Source organism: Cupressus sempervirens, chromosome 4, assembly GCF_028749045.1.
Source record: "Cupressus sempervirens isolate cs-2001-9-10 chromosome 4, ASM2874904v1, whole genome shotgun sequence".
Classification (NCBI taxonomy): Eukaryota; Viridiplantae; Streptophyta; class Pinopsida; order Cupressales; family Cupressaceae; genus Cupressus; species Cupressus sempervirens.
Genome location: NC_143121.1, coordinates 503631391 through 503649454, shown reverse-complemented (window position 1 = coordinate 503649454; position 18064 = coordinate 503631391). Strand labels below are relative to the sequence as shown.

At 34.8% G+C, this 18064-nt stretch overlaps 1 protein-coding gene across 3 annotated transcripts in view; it reads right to left on the bottom strand.

Moving 5' to 3' along the window:
• The window catches only part of FIE (Transducin/WD40 repeat-like superfamily protein), a 116077-nt gene that overhangs the window by 34343 nt on the left and 63670 nt on the right, over positions 1-18064 (bottom strand). For 2 of the 3 annotated variants that reach the window (XR_016363897.1, XM_089825677.1), the window contains exon 9: positions 1335-1394. The exons of the other annotated variant lie outside the window; for it this stretch is intronic. Coding sequence is in view for 1 of the 2 variants with exons in the window: in XM_089825677.1 (XP_089681803.1) it covers positions 1335-1394 (60 nt within the window). In the remaining variant the exon portion in view is untranslated. The remainder of the gene's footprint in view (positions 1-1334; positions 1395-18064) is intronic. 3 annotated transcript variants of the gene reach the window in all.

Below are 18064 nucleotides of genomic sequence, written 5' to 3'. Positions count from 1 at the left end.
AATACCTAGCTACAAAATTATTTGAACCATGATCTACCTAAAGTACCTTTCCCCTTAGGAGAGTCGTTATCTTCCAAAGTGTTGTTATGTGGCTTCATATGTTTAGAATCTATTGAACCTTTCTGATAAGTATTTTTCTAATCATCATCAAGAGATCACCTGTCTTCACATCCAATTCGCCAAGATTCCTTCCTTCATCCTATTGGTATATCCCCTAATTTGTTCCTTTGTAGATTCATCATTTATGGGACCAATCTCCTCAATAACCACATCCACATTGTCTAGAGATTTTCAAACTGTCACGTGATTTTTTTGGTCTCTTGTTGCAAGCCCCAAAAAATGGAATAAATGGAGAAAAAAAAATCCAATTAATTTGAATATTTAACTATAACTTGCAAAGAACTGTATCTTACTTTTTAGACTAAAACCACCAAAAAACGCTGCAAGAAACTTGTTGATCTACAGCTTTGTTGGCGAATTTGGTGGAACCTCAATTTTGTAATAATTTTCTGAAAACTCCCAGTAACACCAAATCAAGATTGTAAGTGAACCAATGGATCCTTGTTCAACCCTATACAATCAAGGGGGGAAATTGCTGAAGTTAAACCCTTAGAGAAAAATTTGTGGAAACCTTAATTATGCAATAACTCCTTAGGTCTGCTTCAAATACTCTAAAATTTATACAGCAGTAGCTCCAATACTGCCTTTAAAAATCAGTTTACCAAAATAAGAAAGCTATTGTTTTCCAAAATGACCTCCAAAATCAAATCAAATGTATTGTTTTCCAAATGACCTCGAAAAACATACCAAGATTATGCACTGTTACCACCTGTAATGAAGTAAATTGCACATAAAAGAAAGTATGCTACAATCACTGGATCATAATTGAGAATAATGAGCCATTTTGAGGAAACAAACCTCCAAAAACCTCCAAGAAGAACACAATTTGCAATGATCAATAGTTGCTAAGCCTTTGAACTAAAACAAAGGCCACCAACATTCCAAACAACTTTCCCTCTACTGTTGTTTGCACTTGACAACTTCAATGTAAGGACTTTTAGGACTATTTTTATGCAAGCTTACATCAATAACAAGTAAATTAGACATACATTGACTAAGATATTTGATATTTGTGCTGATAAGATAAGTGGAATATCCACCCTATTTATGGGTCAATCCTCAAAGCATCAATCAAAATATCAATCATTCTTATTGAGAAAATGGAACAGAGTTCAAAACAGCTATAAGAAATTTCAAAAAAAAACATACAACTAATTTATCTGTAGGCACCAATTAAGAACTACTCAGTAACAACAACAAAAACATAGACTCACATCGCTAGTACTTTGTTCCTTGCTGGATGGCTCCCACAGCACTACTTCATTGTCAACACTCTGCGAGCACCAAAAGATAAGAAATTTATGTTCAACAAATGGGATTCAAAGCAATCCAACAACAACCATGGAACATGCATTAAAATAAAAGAAAAAATACGACCAACTACAGAAGCACGTGCAAAATAACATATATTAAACATTATTATTTTATGGATTGAAAAACACGAGATCTTGTATAAATATTGTTTCTTGTGAATGAATAAGTAATTCTGCCATACCAGTATTCTTTAATGATAATAACATGCTAGGTTCATTGCCTCAATTGGAAGAAGTGTAATGCAATTAAGCATTGATTATTATGATTGCTGATCAACCATTCATTGCAAAAGAATACTCTGATGGCAAGGAAAACAATGTATTTTTCTTAAATCTCATGTATATTGGTAATGTGTGCATGTAAATTCACTGCAGTGAAATTTTTCTATCCATTGATATTTCACTGACCTCTTACTGACTAAAGCATGCAATTGTTGCCTTTTTCTTGCCTAATTCATTTACTCTTTTTTTATCTGCACCTGAGACTGCTTATTCTCCATATTCCCTCGTGTATCATTGAACTTGCTTTGGTTTCTCCACACAATTGCCTTCAAACCTCCACGTCCTTCTTAAACCTTTCTAGCCTCATTTTTACTCCAGTAGTGGCAAAACCATGTATTGCTTGTGAAACTGTCATGGTAGTTGCAATACCACTGACAGACATGGTTATTTCACCCTGTCGTATGTAACAGTTATATTATTTACATTTATATGGATAGTTTAAGGGTCAGAAATTGACGATGGAGGGCTTCACATGTCTATATCACTTCACTCTCTACAGTTAGCTCTTTCAAGTTCACCCAACAAACTCAAATGTCCTTTTTCATGGTTCATGATACTTTGAAGATCCAGGGGACTGTATAAAGCATCAGGCCAATTCCTTCTCTGTCCACTTATGATATAGAAGCTCAGTACTATTGTTTTCCAGATCCTAAAATTTAATTTGTGGATTACCACGCATTAAAACGAATCTTTGCAGTGTGGAATTGTTGGTCTTTATGACTCTCCTACACAGACATGTGAAGCTGCCATTCCAGAGGTCAGCTTTCTGAGATAACATGCATTTCTTTCGCTTTGGCTTGTCATCTTATAATTGACAGGGCAGCAATCCATTTGATTCTCAGCTAACAATTTCTTTTATTACCTGATGCAACCAAAATTCAATTATAGAATTTATCCTTATTATTGAAAGCATAGTTTAAAAACTCGATATCGGCAATAACTCGGCTAGCCCAAATTTTTTGAAAAACTCGGAATCGGCAAAAACTCAGCGAAAAAATCGGCAATAAATCGGCACTTTTATCGAACATTTAAAAATATAAAATTTCTTAAAATATTCTTAAAAACACACATACACACCAAATTTGTAGAATACATAATAATTTCAGATATCCACCATATATCATTCAAAGTTTTAAGTTAAACAGTAATTCATAAACAGTCTCTAAATAGTAAAAAATTAAAAATGATAATAAAACAGTATTATTGTGTATTTAAAATAAGTAAATTAAAATTAAAATTACTTTAAATTTACTATATTTTAAATTTACATTAAATACTTTAAGTTTATATTTATTATATTTAAATTTTAAAACTTAAAGTTCTTAACAATTTTACATTTAATATAATTTATATATTTTAAATTTAATGTTTAAAAAATAGTATTACTATACTGTATTATAGTATTTTAAAACTTAAAATTTAATTTTTCCCAAAACAAAATTAATTAATTTGAACAAATGCAAAAATCTATTAATTAAAATTATTAAATTGAATCATATTTAAATATACAAACTTTTATAAAATAAAGTATGGAAATCGACACTTGTGGAAGTCGTCGCTTACAGAGAGCCGATTGTTCAAATGCGAATTGTAGATGCAAGACTTGGCGTTGCAGGAATAATTTGCAATTTAAAAAACATAACCATCTACCCTCCTTGTCAGGACTCAAAACACGAAGGGAATTTGCAACATGCAGTCGTCGCCATTGCAGTTGGAATGAAGGCAAGACAAAAAAACGTAGCCGCCGCAATTGGAATGAAGGCAAAATGTTAAAACGGAAGTATCATGTTAAAATACCTAAAACTTTAACCTAACACGTTTTCATGTTGACCACACACTCACAGTCCACGAAATGTTTTCCCGTTATTTTTTTTTTAGTGCAATTTAAACCCCAAAAAATGCGGCGAGTTTTTTCAATTTAATGGCACCGATATATGGCGCATTAATTTCGTTTGGCAGCGTAGCTCGTGATGTATCGCGGTTTTTGCGATATTTCGCAATTATTTTAAACTATGATTGAAAGTCAAAAACAAAGATCTCTGGAACCTCATTAATTCCACTACTCTGAAAACTGAAAAGAAAAAATACTAAAATTCCCTACCAACTCTTTCCTGATATGAACTTGTTCTTTTTGCTAGTTTCTAACAGATTTTTGTGACTTTCCATTTTTAGTAAATCAGCATGCTTATTCGTACAACCAATTCTCAAGTTTCTAATCTCATTGCATATAAAGTTTGAAACTCGAAAAAAGTTCAACTCTGCAAAAAAATAGAAAAATCATTAACACCTAGATTATTGGAATTGGCAACCAAAAGGTCTTGAGGATCACTCCAATTGAAAAAATTCATTCGCCATCAAATTCAACTCTTTGAGAAGCTTATCCATGCCAAATTTCAACTTGGACAGATTCTCAAATCAAAACTTATGACCTCTAAAAGTCCCTACATCATTCTACAATGGTTGAATAGTACTTGGCTCCTTTGAGTTTCCTCTAAAATTTGTGCCACTTAACCTGATAAAATTTCTTCAATTCCCACTCTGTAATTCATGTTCCCATTGTACCAGATACTATACTAACCTTGTTGTGTGTATATTGTCTTCTTGTACAAAACATGTATAGTCTTTTCCTTATTCCTCCTTGGAACCAACTTTTGCCAGTCCACCCCTTCCTTGCCTTCTTCATCATTATTCTCCACAAAAAGCATATAAATTGGAATTAATAAAGACAGGAGAAACATCAAAATTTGTTAGTAGGTCTGCCTCGTGAGCATTGCCATTGATCTTCTTTGTAATATTTCATGGGCAATTTTCTTTTATTTCAGCTTATCATAAGTTCCCTTGGGGAAACGTCTCTCTTCACAAATAAACCACCACTAGTTTTATTTTAGAATTACTTCACAAGGCTCTTCTTTATCCATTACAGTCCTTAAGAAACATAGTATGAATGAGCAGATACATATTTATGTGTAGCAAAGGCCCTACAAGTGAAGAAAACATAGAAATGGTACTAAACTGGGCAAAATTTCACCGAAAATCAATGGGCACGTCCAAACCTAGCATTCAACAATCTGTAAATTCCTTTTACCATGGGGAAACTCCGTAGTTAAGCGCACTCAAGCCGGAGTAATACTGGGATGGGTGAACTCCGAGGAAGTCTAGGCGCTTGAGCTCTTTGAGCATCACCTAGATCCAATGAGTGCTAAGTAATCCATTTATTCTCATGAGAGATGCATTTTGTGTGAATCACTCTTCATGAAACATGGGTCAATGAGTTTGACTCAAAAACTACACAGTTAAATCCTAATGGCAATATTACAATTTGACTTGCTATGGAAAATATCTTCTACTTATCAATTCCTTTTACACTACTCTGCTAGCCTTTTCTTCTCCCAATGCAATGCGTTGTTTTCTACCAATGCAATTAGATGCCATTGCGCAAGTTTCCTGTGTGATATTCTGATGTGTATAGGATCCCCAACAGTCTTTTTTCTTTCTATGGAAATGTGAACTCCCACAGCAATCAAAGGCTTTTTCCAGACAAAGTGAAACTGAAATATTCACTTCCCGACAAACTATGAGAACACTGAGAAACACGACGAGGCATTTCAAACATAGCAGAAATTAATTTCGTCTTTAATCAAGTTGTCCCTATTTGGTCTTCAAAATTAGTCCAACCCAAAGATATTCTTCGCGGCAAGGGAAATAAGACAGTTTTCACACATCAATAATGTTGAGTCGCAGACATCAGATATAACTTGGTTCCAAATATTTTCACTGCTAGTTAGGGAAAATACCAATCCCTTGTCAAAAGCTCCTCTCAACGATTTGCTAGGAAAATATTTCCACTTCCACAATGATTAAAAACTCACGACAAGTAAACATGAATTGCCAACAACAACATTGCCAATACAGATGGATGTAGCAAAGAGCCCATATAAAATTTTCAATGATTTCAGAGTGGTTGTGGATTAACCACTCACTGCTCGAAAATCTAACTCAAATAAGTCATTTCCAATCTACAAAAAATAACAATCCCATAATATTGTCGTATTTTAATAATATATCCACAACAATAAAACTTTAATTAATACCAATGCGAACATAGTCCATTAAAATAATAAAAATGAGGCCCAGTAAAAATATTTGTTGAATATTAGATCCTTTGCCTCCTCGTCGCATTTAAAATGTTTGAGCCCGAAATACACATCAAATATATCTGAGGATTCCAATAGTTCACTCATATAAAAAGGCTACCCGATAAAAATATAATGTCCACTCCTTGTAAGTGTATGCTTTAAATAAGCTCTACGTTCAAAGTATGTTTTTAAATATGATCCCAAACTCGAGAAACTTTAGCATTGATGACAAATACTTCAAATTTTTGAAATATAATAGAAACTGGGCAATAAGAACAATGTCTTCATCTGCCCACAAGAATATTTAAGCCAATTTTCAGACAACCATGGCAAGTTAAAGAGTATTTTGTTAATTCATTGTGTCGTCTAATACCCAAAACTATTTAAAATAAGTTCAGCCAAAGGTATTTCGCCAACTCAAAATATCATAAACTTTATGTTTATTTCCCAAATAAAATACGGCACTTAAATATCTTAGTTTGCAAATTTGTTAGCCCTTCAAGTTGGCAAGATATGCTACTCTGATACCATTGTAATATCCCTAACTGGATATTTGCCCCAATTTCTTGATGAATCCAAGAAATTTTAAACAAATAAATTCATGTAATTTATTTCAGATTTAACCAGCAAAAGCTTCCAAAAATATCTAGATGAAAGTACATTTTCATAAATGAATATTTCATTAATCTCCAACACCGCAATATCAAGATCCAATCTGCTTCCAAAAAAAACCTAGATGACAGTATATTTTCATAAATGAATATTTCATTAATCTCCAACACCACAATATCAAGATCGAATCTTATGTACAGAAATGACAGTCAAATTGGTAATAAGAAAATGAAGATTTAAGCACAAGTGAGATACCTGTGTGATATCTCCAACAGACAATGGGTTTCCACCCATTCCCTCCAAGCTCGAGGGTTTTCATCCTAAAAGCTACTGAAAGCCGAAGCTTTGCAAAACTCTCCAAGAGAGAAGAAATCCAAATCATAAAACCAAGTATGCTGCAAATGAGCCAACCTTTTTTTAAGCCCAACCTGGTGACTCTTCACATTCCTTTCTTCACTTGTTTATTTCCTATTAAAAATATCATTTTTCCCCATTAAGAAAACAAAGTGCTCATGTAATAATAAAGTGACAATAATAATATGAACATATGTTTTAAAGTCACTTTATAAATTAATCATTCAACTCTTCAGGCATTGAAGTCACTGATCAAATGAACTAGAATAAGCATGTGATAGCTTGCTGGAAAGATCTCAACGAGATGCTCCAAGTCCAACATTGAGATGTCAAGAACATTGAGCTTGTTGACTTACTAAAAGTAGTAAGTATCTAGAAACCCCACTGAAACAACCTTGATTGATTGGCAACTAGAACTGAATATGAACATATGATTTATAGTCACTTTATAAATTAATCATTCAACTCTTCAAGCATTAAAAAAATCACTAATCAAGTGAACTCGAACAAGCATGTGTGATAGCTCGTTGGAAAGATCTCAACGAAATGCTCCAAGTCCAACATAGAGATGTCAAGAATGTTGAGCTTGTTGACTCACAAAAACTAGTAACTGGAAACCCCACTGAACAACCTTAATTGATCGGCAGCTAGAACTGCCTAGGCCAAAACTCGATATGACCCCTCAGAAAACCCGGTTAGCCAACAAACCCAAGGTAAAACAGGCTAACGATGCATCAAAATTTACTGCCCTAGAAAAGGGGACATAACAGGAAACCCATTGTCAGTTGAAGACATCGCGCAGATGTTTCACATAGTTCTTTAGATTCATATTTCTGATATCCAATCTTGCTATCATTTTTGTAACCACAATTGGGTTGTGTGACTGTTTTGCTGAATAAATTCAATCCAATATTATGTCTAGAAATTCATTTCTACTGGAGATATGAATATAACATTATTTAAGAATTTATATATCAATTGGGCGCTTTATATAGTTTCTAGTGTTTTGTTGGTTAAATCAGAAATTTGTTGCATGCACATATATGTTTAAAAATATGAGAGTAACGTTTTCATATATTTGGGGGATAATATCCGGGTGAATATATAACATATACTTAAGTGATCAATGTATACTTGTACATGTGATCAAATTAGCTTCTATTTGATGTTAGTGTCTATTAAAGGTTTATATATTCAAGGGTACATGAAACAAGCCTTAAATTCTTAAAAAGTATTTGAATTTCTTAGGTTTTTCAATTTGCCAAGTCTTTACTAATGTTTTGCCAAGCCTGGCTCAATCCAAGTTTGCATCAAAAATCAGCTGCCTGAGTACAACTGACAAAATTATGCTATAAAAAGATCAAGCTTGCCTGAGTTGCTTAACAGAACACAGGATTACCTTAATCTCATTAATTTATTTTTTGTTGTTGTTATATAATTAAGAAGGTGGAGATTTCATCTGATTAGTTTGCTTGCCTAAATTGAGTGTAACACCTAGGATTTCTTTTCAGTTGCTTACATTAGTTCCAAAGAAGTACATTATTTTTGAGCATGCAAGAGATATTTTCCATTCCATAGTTGAAAAAAATGCTGAGCTTTTCAATAAATCCCGATATGTCTCACAATACCAATGACCTCGTTTTATTCATTGCTTATCTCGGCAGCTATATAATGAATATTGTGCGGCACTTATAAATTAAAAAACTGCCGAAATTGTGGTTGTTTTTATGGAAAAGAATGATCAACGACTGTCGTTTTACGTTAATTAAAACAAGCATTAGGTTTTCTGCTAAGACGGCATTTTACGCAATGTCAGTTTTGAGCGACCATGGCATCTTCTCCAAACCGGAATAAATGACCATAACATCTTCTACGCCCACAATGAACAACCTCAGCAAGCAACAACATTTGCAGGTAAGTTAAAATGTATAGAAATGTTGAACTTTTGTACAATTTTTTTTACAGTTTAAGATTATTTCACAACAACAATTTTTTAAGAAATTATATTTAGTATCAAATTTATAGTATTCTGTATTAATAAATTGTATTTAGTATATTATACAATATATTAAAAAATTGTATTAAAATTATAGGATGCAGTACTGATAAACTATGGTAAGTATATTATACAGTATATTAAATTTATAGTATACTAGTTTATTAAATTTACAGTATATTAAACTTATACATATTAATTTTTAGATTTATAAGTCCTCTTTTATTTGATTCTTCATCCTTTGATTTGCAAACCTCCAATGTAGAAAATGTCTAGGGGCAGAAAGAGGGACCCTTTATGGAAATATGGGATCCCAAGACCAAATCAAGAAAATGTCCAATGTATCCATTGTCTTAAGAAAATGACTTTGGGCATAAGTCAACTAAAATATCATCTTCAAAGCATGTTATGCAACTATATTACACGATGTGATAAATGTCTGAAAGAGGCTACAAGAGAGGCTTTGACAAGCCTTGAAACGTATGCACAAAAGAAGGCAGCGAAAAACATCAAAGGCCATGGCAGTCCCAATGGGGGGTTTTAGTTCTACATGGTCACAAATAGGTACAAAGGTCTCTTCTTCCATTGGGTTCCACGTAACACTCCCGATGCTCAACCCCACTTGCTAGGCACTACATGGAACAAAGAGATGTATGTGAAGTCAAGGGTTGCAGGTGCGAGATTTTGGTACTACAATGATATTCCCTTCAATGCTTTATGTAGTCCATATTGGGATAAGTTGGTCACTTTGGTTTCCATGTCTGGTAAGGGGTTTGAGCCCCCAACTTGTTATGAGGTGAGTGAGCCATTGTTAGGCAATGAGGTGAAAACCATTCATCAACTTGTAGAAGAGCAAAGAATAGTTTGGGAAAAGGGAGATTGCACTATTATACCCATGGGTAGACATATGGTAGGAATAAGACATTCATCAACTTTCTAGTTGCTTCACAAGGATTGTTAGTATATCTAAAATCAGTTTATGTCTCTAATCAAGTAAAAAATGCAAAAAACGTTGTGCAACATATTTGATGAGGTGGTAGTGGAAGTGGGAGTGGTTAACTTCATCCAAATTGTGACTAATAATCCATCTACGTGTATGGTAGCCGGTAGACTTCTGATGGCGAGGCATCCCACATTGTTTTGGAGTTCTTGTGTTGCCCATTTTCTTGACTTGTTCCTTGAGGACCTAGGGAAACTGAGTTGGGTGGAGAAGGTGGTTGAATATGGAAGGAATATCACGAAATACATCTACAATCACACATGGGTCTTAAGTCTTATGAGAGAGCACACTAGTGGTAAGGATCTTATGGTGCCAAGAAGAATCCTCCAACAAGTGTTGTTTCCACTTAACTAGATATTTGAAATATTATTTGTCCCAAGTCTTCTTCAGCGATTCTTTATCAAGAATGCATTCTATTTCAAAACAAAGTGGAAGTAGTTCCTATTGTTCTAGATTGAAAGGTATCTCTACGGCTACATCTTCTGCCCCTTCTCCTTTGTATGGCTATAGATTTGCCAAATTAAAGATTGGAGAGATGTCCAAAACAGAAGGTAGAGCTATCTCATATGCATTTGCAGAAAAATTCAAAGAGCTATACAAGGACCAATTTCTTCATCTAAAGTTTGCTGTAAACACCAGTAGGAAACCTTTCTTTCCTAAGATGAGCCAAGACAAGGTCTACAACCTGAAATTGAAGTTCCCTCCACAGTTTATCAGCACGCTTCTTATATTGTAGATTGTGCTCTTCAATATTCATCTTCGCCCATTCATGAATATCATGTATGACTTAAGGGAAGTCTTCTCCCATTATGGGTATAGATCCGCCACATTAACGACAGGAGAGATCCAATCAGAAGGCAGAGCTATCTAATTGGCATTTGCAGAAAACTTTCAAAGAACTTTACAAGGACCAAATTTCTTCATCTAAAGTTTGTTGTAAACACCAGTAGGAAGCCTTTCTTTCCTAAGATGAGCCAAGACAAGGTCTCCAACCTGAAATTTAAGTTCATTCTGCATTTTATCAGCATGTTACTTGTATTGTAGATTGCGCTGTATTGTAGATTGCGCTCTTTGATCTTCATCATCACCTATTCATGATTATCATGTATGAATTTAGCGAAGTCTTTTCCCATACCACTACAGTTCTCCATGTTACAGAGATCTCTTTATTCAAATACCCACCTTGGATGTATTCCATATACAACATAGAATGGACTAAATCCAGTTCTCTGATTGGGAGAATCAATAAAAGCAAACTCAGCTTGAGCCAAGGCTAGACCCCAGTTACCTAGCGTTTTCCTAGCAACGAATCTCATCATGTTACCAAGACTTTGATTAACAACCTCTACTTACCCATCTGTTTGGGGTTGAAAAGCAAAACTAAAACTTAAATTTGTGCCCAATTTCTTCCATTCCTACAAAAATGACCAACAAATTTAGAATCCCTACTAGATACTATACTCTTCAGAATTCAATGTAATCTGACTACTTTAAAATACAAGCTTGCAATGTTAGTAGCATCACTAGTTTTCTTACATGGTATGACTGTTGAAATGCACCATTTTAGAAAATCTATCCACTACAACAGAAATAGAATCTTTTCCCCTTTGCATACGAGGCAAACCGAACACAAAATCCATATTCACAGAGTCCCAAGACTGGTTTGGAACTGGAAGTGACCGACATACTACTACACTTTGACATCTTTCCTTGGCATGTTGACAAATAATGCACCTTTCCACATCTCTTCTCACATCTGCCTACCAATAGCAATGAGTACTCAATTGGAAATAAGTCCTATCATGTCAAAAGTGACCAGCAAGATTACCAGAATACTTCTCCTTCAGTAAATTGTCTCTTATGGATCCTTTAGAAATGCATAACTTACTCCCATTGAACGGAAGGCCCTCTTGGATCATATAATGCACCCATGGTTCTCTATTCCTGCAAATAGGATTACTACAAGCTTCAAATGCTTTCTTAAAATCTGTGTCCCCTCCATGCAGCCCTTTCAAATTTCCAAAGCTCACACTGTTAGCTTGTATTTAAAATAACAACAAATTCTGTCTACTCAAAGCATTGGCAAGTTTATTAACTTGTCCACTTTTATGTTTTAAAACAAAATTAAAGCATAGTAGATATTCAACCCACTTGACATGTCTCAGATTGTTGGTTGTTTATAAATTGTAGTGCATGATTATCTGTATACACAATGAACTCTTTTAGAAGCAAATAATGTCTTTGTTTCTTTAGGGACTGCACCAAAGCATAAGATTCTGAATCATAGGAAGAATACTTTCTCCTTGCATCATTTAGTTTCTTGCTAAAGTATGCTACTGGTTTACCTTCTTGACTCAGGGGAGCCCGAATAGCCAACCCACTGGCGTAGAATGAGTGCTACCATGACTGAAATTTCAAATAGTTTTCCCATAAAAAACTTGCTAGGCGATGAAAAATCCTTACCTCCATTACATTGTTTGGTGTTAGCCATTCAAGTGTAGCTTGAACTTTTCCCTTGTCCATCTTTGGCCCATCCTTGGAAACCACAAAGCCCAAGTAAATCAATTCGTTCTGAAAAAATACACACTTCTTGAAATTTATTTGCAACTTCTACTCATGTAGCCTCTTGAATACCTACCTCAAATACTCTAAGTGCTCCTCCTTGGACTTGCTAAACAACAAAATGTCATCCAAATACACAATCACAAATTTTCCTACAAATGGTTTTAAGATCTCATTCATGAGTCTCATAAAAGTGTTGGGTGCATTAGACAAACCAAAACCAACCATTCATATAAACTATTGCTAGTCTTAAACATTGTCTTCAATTCATCTCCTAGTCTAATTCTTATTTGGTGGTAGCCAATTTTAGTTCATTTTAGTGAAGTACATAGAGCCATATAAACAATCCATTAAATTTTCTATTCTAGGAATGGGAATCCTATATCTTATACTAATCTTATTTTTAGCCCTCGAATTAGTACACATGCACCATTACTACCCTTTCTTTGGCACAAGTACTATGGGAATAGCACAAGGACTTAGGCTTTCCCTTATCAGTGAGGCAATTAGATTCATGCACAGTAGCAAGTGACCGGATGAGGAAGGGTTCCAAGCGGAGCTTTTCAAGCTTGGTATTTCAGTCCTAGGCTAGAGTGGTTTGCTCTAGTTTCCTTGACTCTTGGTCACGACATATTATCTATCTAATTCATAAGTCTGGGCCAGCCTTTGACCCCAGTAATTACAGGACCATCATGATTGGGTGCACTTTTGCCAAACTCTACACCACTATGTTAAATACTATCTTATCCACAAAGCTTGATCAGAGACATTGTCGAGCTAGGGGTCAAGCGGGCTTTCATACAGATTTTCAGACCAAGGAACGTATTCTGACTCTATAGGCCATCACTGAGGAGGCTCGACACCGCTCAGCAAAACTTCACTATATTTTGTTGACTTTCACAAAGCCTTTGGTTATGTTCCTTGGGCAGCTCTCTTCTAGAGACTTAGGGCCTGTTGGTTCCTAAAACCGCAGATTGGAATCCTACGAGCCTTGCCCACTCAATGTTGGGATATCCAACCGATAATGGCCAACTTGACGAGATTGATCAACACAATCCAAATCCCCTACACTTCCGGCTCTACAGGGCCAAGGCAGGTACACCTAATCCTGGACAAAACACTTAAATCCAAGATCCTTATAGCAAATTGATTAGAATGCGAATATAATGAAACCTTTCAAAATGACAAGAATTATCAAAAACTTTTAACTTGAAAGTTATGAATTAATAAATTAATGTGATAATGTTTTAAATAAAGAATGAATACAACAAATGAATATATTAATTCCTCAATGAAAAGAAATGAAACAGTTGCCAACATATGGATTACAAATCAAGAACAATATAAAGACCAGTGCTTAATTAAATGGGCAATCAAAGTCAATATTATAAGTTGAAACGTACAACTTTATAAAGTTCAATGTATTTAAACTATAAATAATTTTAACAATTCAGACACGACGGGTCAATTATATGAGCACAATTTTAAACTAGTATAGGATGCACTTTAACTCCTACGGAGACAAACCAAACATAAATATGGAAACTATTTCACAATATCTATGTTTATCAAATTTAAAATGCAATAATGACCTAAGCCACTTATCTGAATTTTAAAATATTTATAAAGGACACAACTTAATAATAATTTAAAACTCCAAAATTTAAAATAAATAATTATGCCAGAAATAAAATCGCAATAGACACTCCTTATAGATGATCTATCTACTGCATTTCAATTCCAGAATCGCATATAAATTTGCTCGATAATTCAATCCACGGGCTTTGTTCAATAATTCATTTCTTCACCAATCGAATAATGTAATACATCATAAGTGCATCATAATATATAAAATTTTAAAATATCAATATGAATTGTATATCTCTCCCCTTGTTTATTTTACATCTCCAATCTATAAAGTCTCAAGGGGTATCGATTACTTTCTCAAGCATCGCACCTCTTCCAAACAAATAACTGAAAATTAAATTAAAAACATATGTAACATAGTGCGTAATATAAGTTTATTATTTAGCTCTAAAAACCACGATATCAAAGATGATGAATGGAACGACATGACTTTAAAGGTTAAGAACCACTTGTAGATTTTGAACACTCCATATGACTTTGTCCCATCTGACTATAATGATCTCACGAGCTTCTGTCTTCCACCAATCAGCATGGCTGCAATTATTTCTAATCTAAAGAAGGTGATTGTAATGTTCCAACCTTTCTATTCTATGCCGCACTATTCCCTTATTACCTCCACACTTGGTGATTGGTGATATCGCAAAGGACAAACACTTCATCATTTGTCATGAATGGTCAAGCAGCTCACTATTTTTCATGCTTAAATATCCTTCAACATCGCTACAGTTGGTTCAGTCTTTATTCCAAAACCTTGTGTTCATTGTGTTTCCATCATTCAACTTCATAGTCAAGGGTTTCTAAAAAAGTTCTTCCGCTCCTCATTTGCACGTGTCCATTCATACTATGCTCTGTTGCACTTTAATTGTATTGTACTCATAATTTTGCTTTAAATCTGACGTGTTGTGTTTGGACTCTATGCTTCCATGGCAACTCTTCATCCTGCAACAACACATAACAACATTAGATATCAATGATTAAAAAAAAACAAAAGTCCTTGGCTCTGGCAGTTTTGTAAGACATAGCTACTCAATCCTCCATCATCGGGAACCATGCCATTTGCAAAAGAAAGTCTTTAATCTGACGAACTCCTCCTTCATATGGGTTTTGATGCATAGTTTTTAGCACAATATATTTTTGCCAAAAAAATAGGCATTTGCTTTATATGTTCCTGTTCTGATATTGTATCCGTCACTTCAATATATTGTCATTAATGTCAACAAAACTTCTATCTATTAGATTATTTGTTGCAATCGTAGTTATACCACAAAGATAATCATTGATTCGTTCATATTAGCAATAGATTCAAGAGACTTGAAGCACACAAGAATCTAATGCTGCTCACATTGTCCTACCATCATCTATACCTTAATTGATCCTGGAATGGACAATCACTCTGGGGAAATATATCTGATAATACTGTTGAACACACAGAAGATACATGAATGCGATGAACACACAAAAGATACATGAATGCGATAACCTCAAACATAAAATGGCTCCATATTCTGCCATTAATTTGACAAGTAAACAGTTTGTTGTTGCTTGTGGACCTAGTAAGCCTAGCACAAATAAATACTATATACATAACTAATGCCCTTTGCTATTAGCAGAGGATAACCTCGACAAATCATGAAGAAATATGAACAATAAGACACCCTAGGACCATGACGAGTTTTCCTCTTGAGTCATTACAAATTTCCATGAGTGTTTTCTTTAAAAAACATCTTAATCTCCTCTAGATTTCACTCCCACTCTTTAGTTGCCCAATTTTCTATTGCTCTAGAGAATGTTGCTTATCACCATAATCCAGATAGGACATGAATCTATTATGTAATTCAATCGCCTCTGATACTCATTTTGTCTATACAACAATGAAACTTTTTGATATTGACAATACCATTTCATCATTTATCTCCCATATCATTTCACAAATGGAGACTAAAATTTTGGGCTCCATCGGGGCCATTGGAATTTCTAATGTTCTCTTGATGGCTATCATGAGATTATATTAGAATGTTGTGGGTAGATTCAAGACTCCACAGGGATTATCTGATCCTATTCAAAGGACCATAGGGGTAAAGCAGGGTTGCCCTCTCTCCCCCACTCTTTTTAGTATCTACATTGATGAGCTCAAGGCCTTCCTCTCAAATTACTTGCTCAATGGCTTCTGCTTACACCAGGTTTTGATCTCCATTCTTTAATTTGTAGACAATGTGGTTCTCCTAGCTTCTTCTCCTAAGGGGCTACAACAGCTCCTAGATGGGTTAGCCTCCTTTTGTCTCATGACAATTAGTTGTGAACATGGGCAAGACATGAGCTATGGTCTTCAATTGTTTGAAGAACTCTCTGTTAGGATTAACCACGGACAGAAATAACAATTACGTGAAAACCAATATCAAAAAATAATAAATCACACAGAAGAGAACACAACACACCAAGATTTAATGTAGTTCACATAGTCCCTGGGCTACGTCCACCAAACAACGAGTCCAATATTATTACTATCAAGTGATTACAACCTGATTACAATCTGTAATCCCTTAAAGCTCAATACCGCCGCAAGATGCAATTATACTATCACACATTATGAAATCCCTAACCCTAAGCCTTTTTATACAAGATTTTTGCCACTTTAGGGTTATAATTAATTACAACACGTCAGCCCAAAATTACTGATAAAATAGGGCCAAAAAAATTTAAAGAATTACGAAAAAGTGTATAGTACATTCCTAATCAATCACCACATATCAACAATCTCCCACTTGGGGATTGATTAGGATCCACACTAAACAACAACCTCCCACTTGGAGACTGGTCTTGTAGCAATACCGCTACCACATAAGGTTCCCACTAGATCGAACCACCCTAGACTCAATTGTTCTTTTATCTGGATCAATCGAGAAGACCAACCGAAGCTGAAGAGGAGTTCAACTTCTCTCTTGCCACTACCTTTGTAAACATATATAATGGATTGCCATCTGTATGTATCTTGTCTAGCTTTATTGTCCATCATCCAAAACTAATAGAATGAAATGGTACCGCAACTGCGTGTGTTATTTACTTTGAATGCGGAGCAGAATACTTCACAAGATGAATGGCACTCTGGATATCTGTAAACAAATAATTATCTCTCTGTGGGTGTCCCAATTTTTCTAGGAAGAACTGAAGCCATATCATCTTCTTAGTTGCCTCTGTAGCAGCAATATACTCTGCCTCTGTAGTGGATAAGACATTAACATTTTGTAATCGAGAAACCCAACTCACAGATGCCTCACCAATAGTAAATACATAACCTGTACTACTCCGCCTGTTATCAATATCCCCTACCAAATATGAGTCAAGATAGCCCTGTAAGTCAGTAGTAGAGCCCCCAAAGTGTAAACACTTATTGGATGTTCCTCTCAAATATCTGAGAATCCATTTGACTACATTCCAATGCTCAATTCCTGAATGACTCATATAGCTGCTAACGACTCCCACTACATGTGCAATATTTGGCCTTGTACATACCATAGCATACATCAAGCTTCCTAGAGCTAAAGCATAAGTTACCTTGGACATCTTATCCTCCTCTTCTTGTGTGTTTGGACACATCTCCTTGGTCAACTTCAAATGACCAAGTAAAGGTGTGTTGACAGCTTTGGCATTTTCTATAGAGAAACACTGCAACACCTTCTCAATATAATCAGCTTGAGATAATGTCAATTTTTTGTTCTTCCTATCTCTACAAATTTTCATACCAAGGATTTGTTTTGCTGCCCCCAAATCCTTCATAGCAAATGAATGTGCTAATTGTTCTTTTAACCCCTTAATGTGATCCATGTTAGACCCAACTACAAGCATATCAACATATAAACATAAAATAATGTAGTTGTCATCATCCAACCTCTTAAAATAAACACAATGAACTGAATGACACCTATTATATCCATGCTCATGCATAAAATTGTCAAATTTCATATACCATTGCCGAGGTGCTTGCTTCAAGCCATATGAACTTTTCTACAATCTGTTCACTAAGTTCTCCTTACCTTTGACCCTA